Here is a 19,815-nt window from a genome sequence, read left to right as displayed (position 1 = left end):
CTTTCAAATAAAGAAATTAATCTTCTAAAAAAAAGTTTTGGCTGGCGCCACAGCTCAATAGACTAATCCTCCACCTGTGGCGCCAGCACACCAGGTTCTTGTCCTGGTCGGGGCGCCAGATTCTGTCCCGGTTGCTCCTCTTCCAGTCCAGCTCTCAGCTGTGGCCTGGGAGTACAGTAGAAGATGGCCCAAGTCCTCGGGTCCTGCACCCACATGGGAGACCAGGAGAAGCACCTGGCTCCTGGCTTTGGATCAGCATAGTGCACCAGCCACAGCATGCCAGCCACAGTGGCCATTGGGGGGTGAACCAATAGGAAAGGAAGACCTTTCTCTCTGTCTCTCTCTCTCTCTCTCACTGTCCACTCTGCCTGTCAAAAAAAAAAAAAGTTTTATTTATTTATTTTAAAGTCAGAGTAAGAGAGAGAGAGAGGGGGAGAGACAGAGATCTTCCATCTGCTGCTTTACTCCCCAAGATGGCCACAATGGCCAGGGCTGGGCCAAGCCAAAGCCAGGAGCCAGGAGTCACTCTCCTTGGTAATTATCTCTGGAGTATAGCACACACACACTCCTATCTACTGTTTTCAATTGTATTTTCCCTGAAAGCAGAGCCAGATTCAAGGACTTGGGTGCTGGTTTATCTATCTCAGAGGTGCTCACAAGAGGTAGAAGTAAGGGAGTGAGAAAAATGAAACAGGAGGGAGGCAGGCCAATAAAGTGTGCACTAATATGTAGCAATGGCTGTGGAACCACTGGGGACTCTGAGACCAAGCAGGACATATCTCAGAACTGCCCCACAAAGGCACAGAAAGGCTACAGAAATGGGTTTCCAACTCCCATCCCTCAAGTCTGCCTTAGTAGCATCAGCTCTCCTGCACATCAGGTGCACCTGCAAGTAGACCATGCAGTGTTCCATAGCATCAACATAATCCTGCAGCTGGAAAGCAGAGACCCCAGGGCACAGGCATGATGTGAGTGGCTGGCAATGGAAGTGTGCTCGGAACAATGAGAAATCAGGAGGTGATGCTGGGAACCATGGGAAATCAGGAGGTAACACTGGGAACCATGGGAAATCAGGAGGTGATGCTGAGAACCATAGGAAATCAGGAAGTCACGCTGGGAAGCATAGGAATAAGGAGGTGACTCTAGGAACCATAGAAATCAGGTGGTGATGATGGGAACCATGAGGAATCAGGAGCTGATGCTGGGAACCATGGGAAATCAGGAGGTGACGCTGGGAACCATGGGAAATCAGGAGGTGACGCTGCAAACCATGGGAAATCAGGAGGTAACACTGGGAACCATGAGGAATCAGGAGGTGATGCTGGGAACCATGAGAAATGAGGAGGTGACACTGGGAACCATGGGAAATCAGGAGGTGACGCTGGGAACCATGGGAAATCAGGAGGTGACGCTGGGAACCATGGGAAATCAGGAGGTAACGCTGGAAACCATGAGGAATCAGGAGGTGACGCTCAGAAACATGAGAAATCAGGAGGTGCTACTGGGAACCACGGGAAACCAGGAGGTGATGCTGAGAACCATAGGAAATCAGGAAGTCACGCTGGGAACCATGAGGAATCAGGAGGTGATACTGGGAACCATGGGAAATCAGGATTGACGCTGGGAACCATGAGGAATCAGGAGGTGATGCTGGGAACCATGGGAAATCAGTAGGTGATGCTAGGAACCATGGGAAATCAGGAGGTGACGCTTGAAACCACGGGAAATCAGGAAGTGATGCTGGGAATGATGAGGAAACAGGAGGTGACGCTGGGAACAATGGGAAATCAGGAGGTGATGCTGGAAACCATAGGAAATCAGGTGATGCTGAGAACCATGGAAAATAAGGAAATGATGCTGGGAACCATGGGGAATCAGGAGGTGACTCTGGGAACCATGGGAAATCAGGAGGTAACGCTGGGAACCATGAGAAATCAGGAGGTGACGCTGGGAACCATGAGGAATCAGGAGGTGACGCTGGGAATCATGGGGAATCAGGAGGTGATGCTGGGAATCATGGGGAATCAGGAGGTGATGCTGGGAACCATGGGAAATCAGGAGGTGATGCTGGGAACCATGGGAAATCAGGAGGTGATGCTGGGAACCATGAGGAATCAGGTGGTGACGGTGGGAACCATGGGAAATCAGGAGGTGATGCTGGGAACCATGGGAAACCAGGAGGTGAGGCTAGGAATCATGGGAAATCAGGAGGTGATGCTAGGAACCATGGGAAATCAGGAGGTGATGCTGGGAACCATGAGGAATCAGGTGGTGACAGTGGGAACCATGGGAAATCAGGAGGTGATGCTGGGAACCATGGGAAACCAGGAGGTGATGCTAGGAACCATGGGAAACCAGGAGGTGATGCTGGGAACCATGGGAAATCAGGAGGTGATGCTGGGAACCATGGGAAACCAGGAGGTGATGCTAGGAACCATGGGAAATGAGGAGGTGATGATGGGAACCATGAGGAATCAGGAGGTGATACTGGGAACCATGGGAAATCAGGAGGTAATGCTGGGAACCATGGGAAACCAGGAGGTGATGCTAAGAACCATGGGAAATCAGGAGGTGATGCTGGGAACCATGAGGAATCAGGTGGTGACGGTGGGAACCATGGGAAATCAGGAGGTGATGCTGGGAACCATGGGAAATCAGGAGGTGACGCTGAGAACCATGAGAATCAGGAGGTGATGCTCAGAATCATGGGGAATCAGGAGGTGACACTGGGAATCATGGGAAATCAGGAGGTGATGCTGGGAACCATGGGAAATCAGGAGGTAACGCTGGGAACCATGAGGAATCAGGAGGTGATGCTGGGGACCATGGGAAATCAGGATATGATGATGGGAACCATGGGAAACCAGGCGGTGACGCTGGGAACCATGGGAAATCAGGTGGTGACTCTGGGAACCATGAGGAATAAGGAGGTGATGCTGGGAACCATGAGGAATCAGGAGGTGATGCTGGGAACCATGGGAAATCAGGAGGTGATGCTGGGAACCATGGGAAATCAGGTTGTGACTCTGGGAACCATGAGGAATCAGGAGGTGACACTGGGAATCATGGGAAATCAGAAGGTGATGCTGGGAACCATGGGAAACCAGGAGGTGACACTGGGAACCATGAGAAATCAGGAGGTGATGCTGGAAACCATGGGAAATCAGGTGATCTGGGAACCATGAGGAATCAGGAGGTGACGCTTGGAACCATGGGAAATCAGGAGGTGACGCTGGGAACCATGAGGAATCAGGAGGTGATGCTGGGAACCATGGGAAATCAGGAGGTGATTGCAGAGACTAGTGTATGGCCCCACAAGATGCTGCTAAACCTTCCTTTTCCAAACTCGGTAAACAGGAAGGCATGACTTTGCTGGCAGAATGAACCAGAACAGCCACTCCCCGTTCACTGCCTCTTTCCCCTCCTCAGACCCCTTGCTCTCTGCAGTACTCCTCTCTCACCCTCACCCCCACCCCGATTCCCCCACAAAGACTTCAGGGTTGAGTCAGGTGCGGGGACCACCCAGAGGTCAGAAGAAGCCTTGATGGGGTGAGGACCAGTCACAGAGGGAACAAGATGCACGGTGAGCTGAGCTGAGAGTGGTCGAAGCCCACGATGAGGCTGCGGGCTCACCGCACTGCTTACTTCCTCTTCTGCTCTCTGTGTTTGAAATGCTCCATAACAGAGAGTGAAAATCTGCTCTGGCCCTGGAAGTCCTGGAGGCTCATGGCCGGCTCTCCCTCAGGGAAGCTGCAAGGAGTGTCTAGGCACAAGGAGTGATTGGCCGACAGGGCTCACCTCAGCTTCCAAGCCGAGTCTCACTGAGACGTCCTGGACTGCCCGCCGACGACCAAGAACAACTTGGGCATTAGGGCCTGGCTGTTTCTGCCCAATGGGGACTCCTTAGTGGGAAGTTCTTGCTCTGGAGCTCCCAGCAAGGTGGGTGGGGGCCTTGTCAGCCCCGCATTGCAGTCTGGGGGTGGGGCTTTTCCTGTTCCTTTCGGCTTCCTGCCCCTCTTCCCTTCACAGTGGTCACTTCTGCATTGCACCTTGAAGTCTCCCCTCTCTGACCCCACTTCTGCCACCTTCACCCATTCCCAGCTGTGGCTCCTCTAGAAACTGCTGGCCCTTGCGACTCCAGCTGGATGACTCAACCCAAAGGACCTAAATTGACACAACTGAGGTGCAGGTCGCTTCTCTCCCCACACCCTGCCAATCCCTCCTGCAAATCTCGGAAAATAACCAACACCAGAGAGTTACAAACACCGTGGTATATTTTAAATACACACAATAAATTAACATTTTTCACACCAAAAAAATATAATGATCATGGATGAGGGCATTTCAAAAACTCTGCAGAAAGTAAGTAATTAGACGACAGCGTAATGGCAGGCAAATTTAGCCTGCTGGTTAAGACACCGTTGTCCCACACCAGAGGGCCTGAGTTAAATTCCTGGCTCCAGCTTCCCACCAATGTAGAGCTTTGGAGACAGCAGTGAGGACTCAAGTAATTGGGTTCCTGCCACCCACTGGGAGGCCTGGATTGAGTTTCCAGAGCCTGGCTTTAGCCCAAGCCAATCCCAGCCATTGTAGGCATTTGGGGAATGAACCAATAAATGGGAGTTCTCTGTCTCTCTCTCTCTCTCCCCACTCCCACCCCCACCCCGATTTCTTTCAATTAGATAAATGATTTTCAATCAACCTTTCAAATCCTCCTAGTGCACAACCTGATTTTAGAGATAATATCAAAACTTCAGTTGGTGGTCCTGTGGGCACACGAGGTTCCAGCCCACTGGCCCCCTTTTCCTCCCACTCATGAACAGGCCCTGTCAGGGTCACAAACATTCCAAGGTTGCCCCCACACTGGGGTTGGCAGCCTCTCAAGCTCTCCCAGAGCACCCTAACTCCATCACCAGGTCACTGCCCTGTGCTGGCACTGCCTCGTGGGTGTCCTTCCACCCACCTCCGCTTGTACCCCAGCTCAGGACTGAGAGAGCTGGAGAACTCACACCTAGTAGACACCCAGTAACTGAAATCGGATCGACCCTTGCATGATTAAGGCTTACGTGCCCCTCCCCCCCAAAAAAACCCTATAGGGTTCATCTCTACAGTGTTCCTTACAAAAGTTTCAAGAAAAAAGACCAAGTGACTACTTCCATTGGAGCGCACATGGAGACGGAGAAAAGAAACCACGCGGAGGTCCTGTTCTAACCGTTTCTCAAGCTCTGGGGCCTGGGGACCGAGCCAGCAGCCCTGGCTCTTGGGTTCAGGACCTCCGACAGGCAGGGAGGGGAGAGATCACACACATCCCCTGCGCTGCTTCTTTCCAGAGCCAACACCTCCTGCTCGCTGGTACAGACAAGAGGCTCAGAAGCCTGTTCTGCTGGTATGGGACCCAAGAGGGCCCCAGCCAGGTGACAAGGCTGGCTCGCGAGACACCAGACAAGGGGAGAGATCACCAGCCAGCGACCCTGGATTGGCCAGAGCTCCAAGGACTGTTGCCAAACGTCTCTGGGAGCTTCGAGCGAGATAAGGGCTTCGGTTTCTCTCTCTGGTCCAAGTCCTGGGAAATATCTTCCAAGGACGAGATCTCCAGGTCACTCTCATCTTCAGAAAACTGCACAGGGGAAGGGGGAGAAGAAAATACATTTTGCTAAGGGAGGCCAGTGCTGTGGCACAGCGGGTTAAAGCCCGGGTCTGCAGTGCCAGCATCCCATATGGGCACCGGTTCTAGTCCCGGCTGCTCCACTTCCAATCCAGCTCTCTGCTGTGGCCTGGGAAAGCAGTGGGAGACCTAGAAGACCCGCATGGGAGACCTGGAAGAAGCTCCAGCCATTGCAGCCATCTAGGGAGTGAACCAGCGGATGGAAGACCTTTCTCTCTCTCTCTCTCTCTCTCTCCCTCTCTCTCTCTTTTTCTCTCTCTGCCTTTCTGTAATTGTGGCTTTCAAATAAATAAATAAATCTTAAAAAAAGAAAAATAAATAAATAAGACCACAATGGGGCAGCCCCCTTAGCTTGGCCTCTGATGAGGGCAGCAGTGGAGCCTGGGGCACAGGGGGAGCCAGGAGATAGACAGCGCTGGGCCCAACCCAGGCTTTGATCCAAACTTTCCACCGGAACTGCCTCTGAGGGCGCTCCCGCAACAGCCTAAGGCCCTCCCCCAAGGCCCATCTTCCAAACACCATCGTTAGGCTATCTCTGCCCTCTGAATAGCAGTACCTGATAAACTGGGAGTTCAGAGTGCCCCCTGAGCGCAGGAGCCGAAGCACGCTCAGGCCACGGCACCTCCCTCGGGGGAGTCTGCCCTACACCCAGCCTAGTGCTGGGCTCCCAGGCAGAGCGAGGACTGGGGAGTAGGCAGAGTGGGAGGAGGGCAGCCACTGCCGGAAGCCAGCCGGGCAATTTCCAGGCTCTCCCAGAGGCAGAGATACGAGTACCAAACCTACCAAGCAGTTTCCATGATGAACCAGAAGGCTCTGACGTCAACACGCACACAACAAGCATTCCCAAGTGGCCGTCTCTGTCTGTGCGCATGCAGGGGGGGGGGAGGAGACGGGGGCACCTGCAGGTGTCGGCCCCTCCCCAGCCCCCGCCCCATGCCGCCCAGGACTCTGTGGGGAATGACAGGGAACCCCGAGTGTCCTGCAGCCTACCTGGGCCTTCCTTCCTGCCGGGGCCGCTCCCCGTGGGCCAGTGCTCGGCCTTGAGAACAGACTAACCCCTCCTGAGGGCTTCTTCACGGGCGTCTCCAGCTGCTTCTCGAGATTCCGGACCATGGACTGCACGAGGGTTTCTGGAAGGCGGACAAGCGGCCCTGTCAGGGGGAAAGCCCAGAAAAGGAACGGTCCTGGGGGCGGGGGGGGCATGTCCAGGTTCCAGGTGCACAGAGGACGTGTGCAGAGGACAGGAGGGAGAAGGCAGGGCAACCACAGAGAAGAGGAGTAAGAGACAGAGAAGTTCCGGGCCAGCGTGCGCCCTGAGTGAGCAGAGGCCTGGAATAAGCTGCATGTTCTTTAGTTCAGTCTTAGCCAGAAAATGCAGCTGAGACGGCGGTGAGCCATTCTGTAAGAAAACCTTGAAAGAGTGGGAGTAGGCATGGTCATTTTGGGAAGAAAAATGCTCAGTGAGCCACTGTGGGCTGTTAGGAAATGTCACGTTTCAGGAATATTTGCATCCCAAGTCCCATCATGCTTGGCATAAGTCTCCACGATGCCCTTTCCACGCACAAGGTGAATTTCGAAGTCTACTTGCTGAACAGGTCAAAGAGCTTTCCTGTAAGACTAATAGGATCCCCTGGGGTCCACGGGTCGCTGGCAGGGACTGGAGGCTGCCCACCGCAACCGAGTGTGGCTGCCCGGGCCATCACAAGATTCGCTAGGAAAGCACATTTCTTACTACTCTTTCGATACAAAAACACATACTTGTTAGACTACTCGTGTTTGTTAAAAGGCTCACTGTTGGCACCCCGTCTGCCCTTAGATCTTTCTCCCTGGGTTTGCCTGGAGGCTGCTTTCACTCTTCTGACCTCCCACACCCACGCTGCTGCGCAAGAACCCAGGCAGCATAAGAGACTGGAGCTGGTTTCACGATGAGCACAGCCAGCCCAAAGCAGTCGTCCCCGAAAAAAACCCTTTTACTTTTTCAAGTAAATAAATAGTGACTCCACCCCGCTTACTTCAGGGACATAAAAGAGAACCTCGGTTGGCTGCGACACCAGCTCTGTGATTGGGAACTAGCCACCACGCCTCAGAGGCATGGACCCCACATATCCCTCCACTTACACCAGGTTACACCTGGCACAGCCACCGCAAGCTGCAAATACTGCTGTTGAAAGATCATGTCACACGGCTCACTTCGCCAACGCCACTGTAACTTAGCCTGGTCCACCGTGAGTGCACCCAGAGCACGGGGCCGGGGGTGGGGTCAGGGGGTGGGAGGTTAGCCATAGCGGCACCAAAATCCCTAGGCAAAGCCCACCTCCCATCGAAACGGCTGACTGCCCTGTAAAATGCAGCACTGACAGTGAAGTCACAGTGCTCGGGTGGACACACTCTCACACCCCAGGGAGCACAGGAGTCCCAAGTCCAACCATGGCAAGGCAGGGACTGTGTATAACACAGCCTTCTTAGGAGCGAGGAGGGGCTCAGGGCAAAACGGCCACACAGAGCAGAGCCCGTGGTGAGCACCCACACAGAGAACACTCCACCTAGGGCGCATCCAAGAGGGAACTCTGCTCCACCACCGGCAGGAGCAAGACCAGGAGGGACACCCCCGTCTCCTCCCCACAGAAGTGGCCCAGCACAGGGCTAGGAGGGCAGCAGCCCTGGTCTCACCTGGAGGCAGCCTCTCTCTCTGACTTCTCCCTAGGACTGTGTTAGCAAGGCGCTGGAACATTCCCACTGCTGCTACTTTAAGATCCCCCCACTCTCAGGGTCTGCTTTGCTGACCCGACCCCATGCACAAGTACAGGGTCTGATCTGGGGAGGCTGCAGGGGCCGGCGCTTTGGCCTCCAGTGCTGGTCTTGTCTCCAAGGGAGGCTGCACTGGCAGCAATCCTGGGCCCCACGGCCTCTGAACAGAACGAGGCTGCTCTCTGCCCATTCCCCTACCCCCACCCTACTCTGGCCACAGTCAGTGCTCTCTGCGCTGTGGAAGGGCGGCCCGGCTGGAGGAGGAGCCCCCAGTGGTCCCAGGCCACTCACCGGAGGAAGCCAGCCCCGCTGAGCCCTGTCCAGGGGGCTGGGCGTGCTCCTCGGAGGTCTCGGTGTCAGACCAGTCCCAGCCATCCCCTGCCCGGGCCGCCATCCGGGGGGCAGCTTGTGGGGGCTGAAGAGACAGAGGCTTCACAGCGTCTCCTTCCGAGTCCTCCTCAGAGCTGAATGGGGACGTGGTGCTGCAGGGCCGAGGAGAAGGAATGAGAGAACGAGTGAGTGGGCATCCCCACGTGTGAGCCCTGTGCCCTCCCTCTGGCCCCGGGGACAGCCACTGGGACTGGGGGAGACACGGGGAGGAGGAGGGTAGGTTTGTCCTGGCTGGGAGCAGAGGTTCTGCAGTTCCTTACAGGAGCCCAGGCTGGACCCCTCTGGAAGCACCTCTCTGCCCCGCACCTGTGTCCAGGAGCTGTCCAGCGCCCAGGAGCCACCACCACAGCTCACCTCAGCCCAGGCCCTGGGGAAGCAGTGCTGGGAGGTCCATTGGCTCTGGGATGGGGAACAGGGGTGGACACCTGAGTGGGGCCAGGGCCACGGCTGTTGTGGGTCTGAGGAGCCGGCGTGGGCGGCTGTGCTGGCTTGGAGGGCAAGGCCACATTCAGGGTCCTGGGCTTTGGCTGGGCCTCTCTGGTGACCAGCGTGCTCCGCCGGCTTTGGACTGAAAATACAGAAAGGAATGACTTGTGGAACAAAAGGACAAGTCACTCTGCTGCCGTGTGTGTGTGTGTGTGTGTGTGTGTGCAGGCGCACAACAATAACTACAGCCGCTGGCCAGACTCTCGCTGGGACCTCGGGTGCAGTTTCATCAGACAGCAGGAAAGCAGCCAGGTGTTCCAGGGCCATTTGGGCCTTGCCAGAGACGAGCAGGAGGTCACGGGGCTGGAGAGGGGCCCACATGTCTGCAGCACCAGACGGGGACCTCAAGGAAGACAAGAAGCCGCTGCTGTGCAGGCAGCCTTGTAGGAAGGCCCCGCTGCCAGCAGGGGTCGCCACAGGACTACATGGACCATGAGAGCCACCGCAACCTCCTCCCACAGGCGACCTGGGGGCAAGGTGGTGCCCAAGGCAGGCAATGAGATGCAGCCTCTTTTCCAAAATGCATCAAGACCTTGTTGGGGGAAGAGGGACCTGGGAGCAGCTATTTTTTCTTTTTATAGAAAGAGGAAAGAAAAGTGTTTCACAGGACTCTAAGTACTGGCCCATGGATGGAGTGACAGTGTGAAATGCATTGCTTCCTTATAGTTCAAGGTCAGAAACGGTCACAGTTCGCTTCTCTCGGAGGATGCACTTACACAGAGCAGCTTGACGGGAAGGCAGAGGCAAAGACAAACTTGCTGAGGGCAAGCAGCCCAGCTTGTGATCCGTGCACCAGACGTGGAGCGAAGCATGTCCCCCGCCCCATCCAGGGGCCCAGAGCACCTGCAGTTGGCATGATCCTCCCCACCTCACAAGGGCTTTGACACCATAGGGGACTTGTGATTCCACGGAAGCAAGCAGGGCTGAAGCCAGGGCTCTCGGCCAGCGCCTTCCCTACATACCGCAGCCTCGCTCCAGGGTGAGAGAAGAGGCATGGACTGAGCAGAGACAGGCCGGTAGCATAGCACTCATGGGGCCTGGGAAGGGGCGTGGCCACGCAGCTGCAAGCAGAGGTTTACCAAGTGCCCTGGGCCCCAATGCTCGTCTCACGCCTCAGTGCGTGCCCATGCCAAGGCCAGGGGCAGCAGAGGAGGCGAGCCCGGGGGATTGGGGGGATCTCTCCCTCCTGGCTTTCTGACTAGAGGATGGGGCAGGGGCGTGGGGGAGAGCACCCAGATGGAGCAAGGTTCCTTTGCTTTCTCTTGGAAGCCGGCACTCCCAGGTGTTTCAGTTCATCCTCCAGGGCCCCACCCCCTCCTCTGGGTCCCACCTGCCCCGTGTGCGGCTCTATCGCATCGGCAGCCCTGAAGGTTGCCCAGGCGGAGGGGCAGGCCCTGGCACAAGGTCAACCTCAGCAAACACTGTGCTGCACGGACGCACGGATGCAGTCACAAACGAACGCCTCAGTGAGTCAGCAGAGGACACAAGGTTAAACAGAAGGGCGACGAGCAGATGAGCAAGCCCGGGTTCCGTCAGCTGTGGGCGTGGAGTGATGCCGCTGAGGGAGCAGGGCCCAGGCTCCAGCCCTGGCGCTCCTCCAACGAGTGCCCCCGCCCCGCCCCGGACTCCGCCTCCCCACACAGAACTTTCAGCCCCCCCCCCCCCCGCGGGAGGGTCCTCCCTCCCAAGCTTTAGCCAGAACACCCCACTCCCCAGCGAGCCCTCCCCCTCCCCGTGTACCTGGCTGGGACCCTGCGGCCCCCTTCTGCCTCTCCTCCACTCTGCTGCTGGCTTCCTCCACAAGTTTTTCCCTCAGCCTCAGAAATTCCGCAAACTTCCTGGCCTTCTGCCCCCGCTGGGCTCGCAGCAGCGACTCCAGGCGTCCGAGGGTCTGAAGCGAGATCCCCTTTGCATCCTGCGGGGACAGAGCGCACCTCTGCAGACCGCCGCTCCCCTTCCCCTCCCGCTCAGCCTCTTCCCTGTGCTGCTGCTGACCTGGGAGTCCGGGGAGGAGTGGGGGTGGGGGGCATGAGATGGGGATCAGATGGGGGGGTGAGCTGCTGAAAGGGCAGCGGTGCAGGGTCTGGGAACCCCCCCCCCAAATCTGCACAGCAGGATCAAGCAAGGGTCACAGCACAGCTTTCCTGCCACCTGGCTGAATCCTTAGTGAGCATGGCTAACAGTGTCTGAACACCAAAGTGCAGAAAACAAAAGCGCACCTTGGCCACACCTACTGGGAGCTGCCAGTGCTACTGATGCCCACCCAGAGCCCGCGGGAGGGTCCCAGGACGCCCCTGCATACAAGAGAAGGATTCACTCGAGGTTAGAAACACATTAGTCAAATCTGAACATGGGGCGGCAGTTAGAGTGAGCAGCGGCAGAAATCAAAGTTCAGTGAGCCCCATCCTGAATTACACCCAGATGTCTTGTTTCCCGTGCTTCCTCTCCACAGGGAGCAAGTTCAGTGATGTGATGTTTGGCTACTGGAACAAAGTGTATTTTTCCTGAATAGATTTCATGATGCCTTCAACGACCACGTGCACGCTCTGGTCAAATCCAAGCATAAAGGAACAACGCAGTCCAATCCTAACCGGAACCGGACTCGGCTTCCAGTTCCTGCCCACCCACAGGCACCTGCAGAGCAGGCACGGTCATCCATGCCTCAGGTGACCGACAGGAAGATGACACTTCTCACAAAGGGGCTCTGTCCATCAGCCAGACCGAGCCAATTAAAGCCCCTCTGCCAGGACCCAGAGGGAGAGGGTGTGCGGGGTTCCTTCCAGGACACCGAGCATCTGCAGTGGAACCAATGAGGTGGACGGGTTTACAAGGCAAAGAGGAGTCCATCGCTTCTAAGTTTGACAACACCTTGGGTCTAAACTACAGGGGTCGGCCCTTCAAACAGAGGCCCCTGAACCTACCCTCTTGATCCCCATGCTTTCCAGTTTCTCTTCCAGGGTGTCCTCCAGGATTGGCCTGAACTGCTTCAGCAAGGTGGGGTTCCGCCTCAGAGCCGCCAGCACCTTCCGCTGCTCCTCCCGGGGGTCCTCCGGTTCTGCAGCATGAGATCCCACTGCAGTGAGCTCGGGCACAGGAGCCCCATGCCCAGAGCCCCGTGCCCACCTGTGCTGTGCACCTGCGGGCCTCACTCACACCGCCCGTGGTCCCGCTCTCAGGCCTGTGAGCCCAGCACCCCTCCCGAGGGTGCTGCCCTGGATCAGAAGCTGGGGTGTCTCAGCTCCTGGACACCAGGAACTCAGAAGCCCCATGCCCCCTCTGCGTCCTCAGGCCCTGCCAGTGTGGACGCCTGAGATGGGAGTCAGCCCGGCCACAGCTTAACGTGGGGCTTTGGGGCTGGCACCTGAGCCCCAGCAGCTCTGTTCCCACAGCTCTGTTCCCCTTTATTCCAAGGCCCACTGCTGCCAGCTCCAGCCTCTGCCTAAGGCACCCAATGCCCTCACCCCACTGCCAAGCTGGGGGCTTAGAAGATAAATTAGCAGGCAAGACAGACAGATCTCTGCTGCCCCAAGCTTACCACCCGCACCAAGGGTTCTCCCTCCAAAAGTAGCAGACTCCAGAGTCCCCTGGGCATGCATTTTAAATGTGCGTGCTCTGGCCACCCTCCCCAGTGATGCCACAGACCTGGGGAAGAGCACTAAAACCCGCATCTGAACACACCCAGGAGATTCGGAGCGAGATGAGCCACAGACCACGCTTCGAGAAATACAGATCCGGCCGGCACCGCGGCTCAACAGGCTAATCCTCCGCCTTGTGGCGCCGGCACACCGGGTTCTAGTCCTGGTCGGGGAGCTGGATTCTGTCCCAGTTGCCCCCCTTCCAGGCCAGCTCTCTGCTATGGCCCGGGAGTGCAGTGGAGGATGGCCCAAGTGTTTGGGCCCTGCACCCCATGGGAGACCAGGAGAAGCACCTGGCTCCTGCCTTCGGATCAGCGCAGTGCACCGGCCGCAGCGGCCATTGGAGGTGAACCAATGGAAAAGGAAGACCTTTCTCTCTGTCTCTCTCTCTCTCTCACTGTCCACTCTGCCTGTCAAAAAAAAAAAAAAAAGAAAAGAAAAGAAAAAGAAAGAAAGAAAGAAATACAGATCCATGGGGCTGGGCTTGCGCCAGCAGTGGAAACACATCGAAGCACCAAGGTTCAATACCCGGCTCTGGCTCCCAACTCTAGCTTCCTGCTAGCGCAGGCCTCGGGGGCAGCCGTAATGGGCCCAGTAACTGGGTTACTGTCACTCTCATAGGAGACTGGCATTGAGTTCCCAGCTGTGACTTGGCCCATTGCCAACTATTGCAGGTATTTGGGGAGTGAACCAGCAAATAGGAGAGTTTCTCTCTCTCTCTCTCTCTCTCTCTCTCTCTCTCTCTCTCTCTCTTCCTCCCCACCTCCTTCAGCTTCCTCCTCTCTCTCTCTGCCTCTCAAATAAATATATTTTTAAAGAAATTTTTAAAAAAGAATCACTGATCCAGAAGGCAACAAAACAAGCAATGACCGTGACTGCTACAAAGGGGGTGGTCCAGGAAGAATCTGGAATGACTCCCGGGAGGGCTCCGCAGGTGTAGAATGGGGGCCCCTGGGGCTAGAGGGGCACCAAGCTGTCACTCAACAGACGTTTACAGAACAAGTGTGGGATGCTGGCAACTCTGGGAGGCTCTCTGGCCACCGGGCACTCACAGAGGAGTCTGGCGTCCAAAGCCTGGCTGCAGGCTTGCAGCACCTGCGCCCCTGCCCAGGCTGGTGACCTCCGAGTCCCTGAGGGTGGGCCCCAGCCCTTGATACTTTACTGTTTAAACTCCCCGTGTATTCTCACAAACAGCCATGCCTGAGAAGTAGCTGTTCCAGGGCTGAGGTCCTCAGGTAACAGCCACAGTGTCAGCATCTCCTGGTGACTTGAGAGCCCCATTCCAAGCCTTCTGAGTCACTAACTCCTAACTCAGCAGGTGGAGCCCAGCAAGCTTGCCCCAGGGCGACTGCCTCAACTTTGGCTGCACCCTGCTCTCTGGGGCAGGCAGCGTGGGGGAGGGGCCCTCCAGACAGTCAGCAGCTCCCTGGGTGATTCTCAATGTGCGCCCAGCAGTAGAGTCACTGGCCTTGTGGCGGCTGTCACTGAGCCGGCACTGAGGCATAGCGAGTAAAGCACTCCCTGCGACACCAGCATCCCATATGGGCGCCGGTTTGTGCATCTTGGCTGCTCCACTTCTGATCCAGCTCCCTGCTAACACACCTGAGAAAGCAGTGATCATCTCAAGTATTTGGGCCCCTGCCACCCACGGGGGAGACCTGGATGAAGCTCCGGGCTCCTGGTTTCGGCCTGGCCCAGCCCTGGTCATTGTGGCCATTTGGGGAGTGAATCAGTGGATAGAAGACCTCTCTCCCTCTCTGTCCCTCCCTCTTTCTCTGTAACGCTTTCAAGTAAATAAATAAATCTTTAAAAAATAATAGATACAGATGAAAATGTAGATGGTCACGGCCCAGAATCTCTGCTTGATTTTGTCCAGGGTGGGGCTGCACCTTTGCATTTCTAACCAGGTGCCGAGGGACGCTGCTGCCTGCTGGCCCAGGATGGGGCGAGGTGGACAAGTGTGGGAAGAGGCCCAGCCCAGGAGGATGAGCCAGTGAGACCCCCACCACGGCAATGGGGACCCCGCCGGGACCCCTCTGACCCAGGCCCCTCAGGCCCTTCCCCTCTAGAACCCTGCATCCCCGGTTTGAGGAGCTGGGTCTCACCCCACCTGAGGACCTCACGCAACACAGAGCTTCCCCAGAAGGTATCTGTCATTCTGGCTTTTACAACTGTACCCCAAGGTCAAATGTACTGCAGGCGGGGAGCAGAGGACTGGCTAAATCCGTGGGGGGGGGGGCTGTCATTTGGTGCAGCAGCTAAGTCTCCATTTAGGATGCTCACATCCCGTATTCCAGGGCCTGGTTTGAGTACTGCTAATGCACACCCTGGGAGGCAACAGATGATGGCTCCAGTCCTTGAGTCCTTGGAGCCCTGCCACTCACATGAAGAGACCTGGATTGAGTTCCAGGCTCCTCGCTTTGGTCTGGTCTGGCCCAACCCTGGAGCATGCATGCATTAGAGGACATGAACCATCTCTCTCTTTCTCTCTCTCTCTCTCTCTCTCTCTCTCTCTCTCCTTCAAATAAAATAAGAAAGACAGAGTGACAGAAAGAGATAGAGAGAAATCCTTCATCTGCTGGTTCACTCCCCAGATGGCCTCAATAGCCAGGACTGGGCCACGCTGAAGCCAGGAGCCAGGAACTCCATCCTCGTCTCCAACAGAGCAGCCAGGACTCTAATGCCGCCATTGCAAGTGGTGACTTAACTCACTGTGCCACAACATGGGCCCCTGTAAAAATATTTTTTTTATTTATTTATTTATTTATTTATTTATTTTGACAGGCAGAGTGGACAGTGAGAGAGAGAAACAAAGAGGAAGGTCTTCCTTTTTCTGCTAGTTCACCCCCCAATGGCCGCTACGGCCAGTGCACTGCGGCCGGTGCACCGCGCTGATCCGAAGCCAGGAGTCAGGTGCTTCCTCCTGGTCTCCCATGGGGTGCAGGGCCCAAGTACTTGGGCCATCCTCCACTGCACTCCTGGGCCACAGCAGAGAGCTGGCCTGGAAGAGGAGCAACCGGGACAGAATCCGGTGCCCCGACTGGGACTAGAACCCGGTGTGCCGGTGCCGCATGAGGAGGATTAGCCTGTTGAGCCGCGGCGCCAGCCCAAAAATATTTTAAAAAATAAAAATAACAAATTTTGCTTCTTCCATCTGATGGAATACTGCAAACCCCTGAAAAAATAATGAACAGATTCTATATACAATTCTATATACAATGATAGGAAATGATTTCCCAAATAAGTAGTTAAAAATGGAAACAGTGGCACACATTGTGCCACAGAGGGTTGGGCTACTGCTTGGGACACCCACAGTCTAGATCAGAATGCCGGTTCAAGTGCTGGCTGCTCCACTTCCCATCCAGCTCCCTGCTAATGTGACTGGGAAGGCAGCAGAGGATGGCCCAAGTGCTTGAGTGGCAGACCCAGACGGAGCTCCAGGCTCCTCATTTAGGCCTGGCCCAGCTCCAGCTGTTGCTGGCATCTGGGGAGTGACCCAGCATATATAATGTGTGTGTGTATATCACTCTGCCTTTCAAATAAATAAATATTTTTCAAATAATGAAAAAGACTCTGCATAATTATAGAAGGATGTGTGTAGTGTGGTGGCTCCCCCTGGGGGAAAGTAAATGATAGGCCCACAGAGGCACGCTGGTATGTGCAGGGTGTGCCTGGAAGACCACATGAGGATGCAGTGGCCATGTGACCCTCGGAGAGGAGGCTGGCCAGATGGGCAGGAGGAGACCCACCCCGCACTCGGCACACTCCCTCACTGCTTTTTCTCTTGCACAGTACATAGGTCACCATCTCAAAATTAAAGAACGATCTCATATCAAAAATAAATCAAACTATCCCATGGAAAACTCCAGTGGTCACAGGTAAAATCCTCCCCCAAGGAGTCTGCCGGGGACCCCGGGAACGGTCACGTCACAGCCTCGCTCCAGCGGCAGGCTCAGGCCAGCAGGTGCCCGGGCAGCCCTCTGATCACCCCGGAAGTGCCCCTCCCTGATTACCCTAGGAGCACCTTGCAGTCAGGGAGCACATCTGGTTTCTTCGTGGCTCTTTCGCACCCTATACCACAGCCAGCGGAGGGCTCTGCACGTGGGAAGCCCTCACTGTGTGGAGGGAGAGAAAGCAGCAGACGCCGGTGGTCTGAGGCAGTCACACAAGGTCCCGCGCCTCAGCCAGGCCCTGCACACCTGTTTGCCGCTCACTCACCACACTGAACAAAGCAGCAGAGGCCATTTTTAAGCCAATGCAGCGGCCGGTGCCGTGGCTCAACAGGCTAATCCTCTGCCTTGTGGCGCCGGCACACCGGGTTCTAGTCCCGGTCGGGGCGCCAGATTCTGTCCTGGTTGCTCCTCTTCCAGGCCAGCTCTCTGCTATGGCCCGGAAGTGCAGTGGAGGATGGACCAAGTGCTTGGGCCCTGCACCCCATGGGAGACCAGGAGAAGCACCTGGCTCCTGCCTTCAGATCAGCGCAATGCGCAGGCCACAGTGCGCCGGCCACGGCAGCCACTGGAGGGTGAACCAACGGCAAAAGGAAGACCTTTCTCTCTGTCTCTCTCTCTCACTGTCCACTCTGCCTGTCAAAAAAAAAAAAAAAAAAAAAAAAAAAAAAAAAAAGCCAATGCAGCGAGCTCTCTCCCCTGTTGCTCCGGATAGCACTAGGTGACAGAACCAGCGCCAGAGCAGGCTGCAAACAGAACCTCACTCCAAAGCCCACCTCCGCCCCCTGCTGGCTGTGTGACTCAGGGCAAGTTACAAACCCTCTCTGAGCCTGGTGCCCCATGAGGCTAGGGCCTCTCTGTTAACAGGCCTAGCCCACACCAGGTGCTCAAGAACTACCACTTCCTGTCCCCACTTCCCTTCACCCCAGCTCCAGGCGCCCAGATGCAGCTGTCCCCGCTTCCCTTCACCCCAGCTCCAGGCCCCCAGATGCAGCTGTCCCCACTTCCCTTCACCCCAGCTCCAGGCCCCCAGATGCAGCTAAGCAGGGAAAACAGCAAGGCTGCTTCATGTGCACCACACCCAGGTAAGAAAAGAAGGCCCCCACCTTCCTCAGAAGAGTCCTCCTCTGTGTCCACAGCCTTGGGCACCTCCGGGATCCCTGAGAGAGAAACCAGCGTGAGCGGCTCCAGTGCCCTGGGCGCCATCCCAGGGGAGGGCTGGCCAGGAGGAGCGAGCCACCAGCCAGTTCACCTTTACCGGAGGGAGGCAGGGTGGAGCAGTGGTCACACTCTTGGGCACAGGAGGCAGAGAGGAGAGCAGCCACGTGCCAGCTCTGCCCCTCACTAGCCGTGCACGAGATGGCAAAGTCCCCTCTAAGCCTCATCAGGGGGACGACTTTACCAGACAATGCATCTGGAATACTTGGCCAATGCCCAGCACATGGCTATTAACGGTTCCGGCTCCAGCTTTCAGGAAGTTCGGGACCACAGGCCTCTCTGACTGCCTGCAAAGTGGCCAAAGAAGTGTCTAGCCTCAGGCTGGGGAGGGAGGAGGTATGAGTGTACAACAAAGGCAGAGAGGCAGCTAGCAGGCAGAACAGGGGAGCTGGGGCATGACAGGTGAAGGGGCGGGCTTCCCAAAGGGCCAGCCCAGGTCCCCCAAACAGGAGCAGTACCCTGTGGGTCACTGTCTACCCCAGCATCTGCACCCCACTACACACAGGTGCACGCACACACTCAAGAGGAGGAGAGTGCCTATGTGAAACAGGCCACAGCCCCCAGGGCTTGGGACCAATGGGCTACATACTGGGGAGAAGGTCAAGGTCACTGGCAACCCTGAGGGCCTCACTCCACGCCCAGAGAATTAGAAAGAGCCAAGGCCTGCTCATGAACCCAGCCCCATTGATCACTGCCCCATGTGCCATGGGCTGCTGTTACCAGTGGTCTCCCTTAAAGGTAACTGAAGAGGAGAGGGAAGAGCACACAACAGCAGCCGAGACTTACAAACCACCCAAACACAGACTTACCCTCGGCCTTCCTGCAGGACAAGGCCTGGATCTGCAAGAAAGTGGGAGAGAGGGAGAGCAGGTCATCGCCAGCAGGGGGCGCTGTGGGACCTCTGTCTGAGCACCAGATTGGTACCCACAAGGTCCTGGTTTCCATGCTACCCACTGGGGACCGGAAGGCGCTCAGATGCAGGACTCCAGCCCCCAAGCACATCTCCCGCCACTAACCGAGAGAAGGGATGCACCAAGGCTGATACCAATGAGGGGACCCTTCCCAAGGCAGGGGTGGCAAGAACAGCCCCCTCAACAGTGATTGTGGCTTGAGAATGGGAGCCCCATGGAAACAGAGTGGACAGGCGCATGGCCCCTACCATCGGTACAACAGATGGAAAACAGCCAAAGTAAGGTGGGGCTCCCCTCCTGTGCTGTGAGCACCTGGGCTGAGCGTCCCCAGGGAGGGAGGTGAGACGGGATCCCAGACAAAGGTTGATGAGGACATGCACTGAGCCTTCTGTCCAACTCCCCCTTTTCCAAGAAGTGCCTCTTCGTTCCCCTTGCCATGAGTGGCAGGCGGGCAGCCACAGGTGAGTTCACACTGCAGCCACGGCCAACTAGCCAGCTTTGGGCAGAGAGCTCTGGACTGATGACAAGCCAAGTCCAAAGCTGTTGGCAGCCAACTGTTTTTGCTCTTCTCTATTTAGTGCTGTGTTGATTGCTTGGCCCCATGGAACAGAAAAGAAGAAGAGTTGGTCTTCAGAGAAAAAGAGAACACTGACGAGAACGGAACAGAGTCAGGGAGAGGGGAAACCTCCCGGCCACGCTCACATCTCTGGCCCCAGTCTACTCCCAGGCTCGGCCGTTCCCTGCCATGAGCTCTGTGGGTTGTGCTGCCCTCTCTGGCTCGGGCGTGAGTTACACCTCACCACCGGCCATGG

At 56.4% G+C, this 19,815-nt stretch overlaps 2 protein-coding genes across 5 annotated transcripts in view; one reads left to right on the top strand and one right to left on the bottom strand.

The window, feature by feature from the left end:
- Nucleotides 1-19,815, top strand: part of ARMC8 (armadillo repeat containing 8) — an 862,269-nt gene that overhangs the window by 648,015 nt on the left and 194,439 nt on the right. The gene's annotated exons all lie outside the window — the stretch shown is intronic.
- The window catches only part of DZIP1L (DAZ interacting zinc finger protein 1 like), a 38,751-nt gene continuing 23,192 nt past the window's right edge, over nucleotides 4,257-19,815 (bottom strand). For 2 of the 4 annotated variants that reach the window (XM_089332195.1, XM_089332197.1), the window contains 8 exons: nucleotides 18,902-18,932; nucleotides 17,981-18,034; nucleotides 12,211-12,344; nucleotides 11,030-11,204; nucleotides 9,158-9,371; nucleotides 8,705-8,895; nucleotides 6,656-6,795; nucleotides 4,257-5,617 (listed from right to left, as the gene is read on the bottom strand). In XM_089332195.1, coding sequence (XP_089188321.1) covers nucleotides 5,456-5,617; nucleotides 6,656-6,795; nucleotides 8,705-8,895; nucleotides 9,158-9,371; nucleotides 11,030-11,204; nucleotides 12,211-12,344; nucleotides 17,981-18,034; nucleotides 18,902-18,932 — 1,101 coding nt within the window. In that variant the 3' untranslated portion in view covers nucleotides 4,257-5,455. Of the gene's footprint in view, nucleotides 5,618-6,655; nucleotides 6,796-8,704; nucleotides 8,896-9,157; nucleotides 9,372-11,029; nucleotides 11,205-12,210; nucleotides 12,345-17,980; nucleotides 18,035-18,901; nucleotides 18,933-19,815 lie in introns of those variants that run through there. The other 2 variants (XM_089332196.1, XM_089332198.1) reach the window with 2 other exon arrangements.

This window comes from Oryctolagus cuniculus, chromosome 4, assembly GCF_051225735.1.
Source record: "Oryctolagus cuniculus isolate XC-2025 breed Fujian yellow rabbit chromosome 4, ASM5122573v1, whole genome shotgun sequence".
Taxonomy (NCBI): Eukaryota; Metazoa; Chordata; class Mammalia; order Lagomorpha; family Leporidae; genus Oryctolagus; species Oryctolagus cuniculus.
Note: the sequence above shows the minus strand (reverse complement) of the source record. Positions and strands in the feature narration are given on the sequence as shown.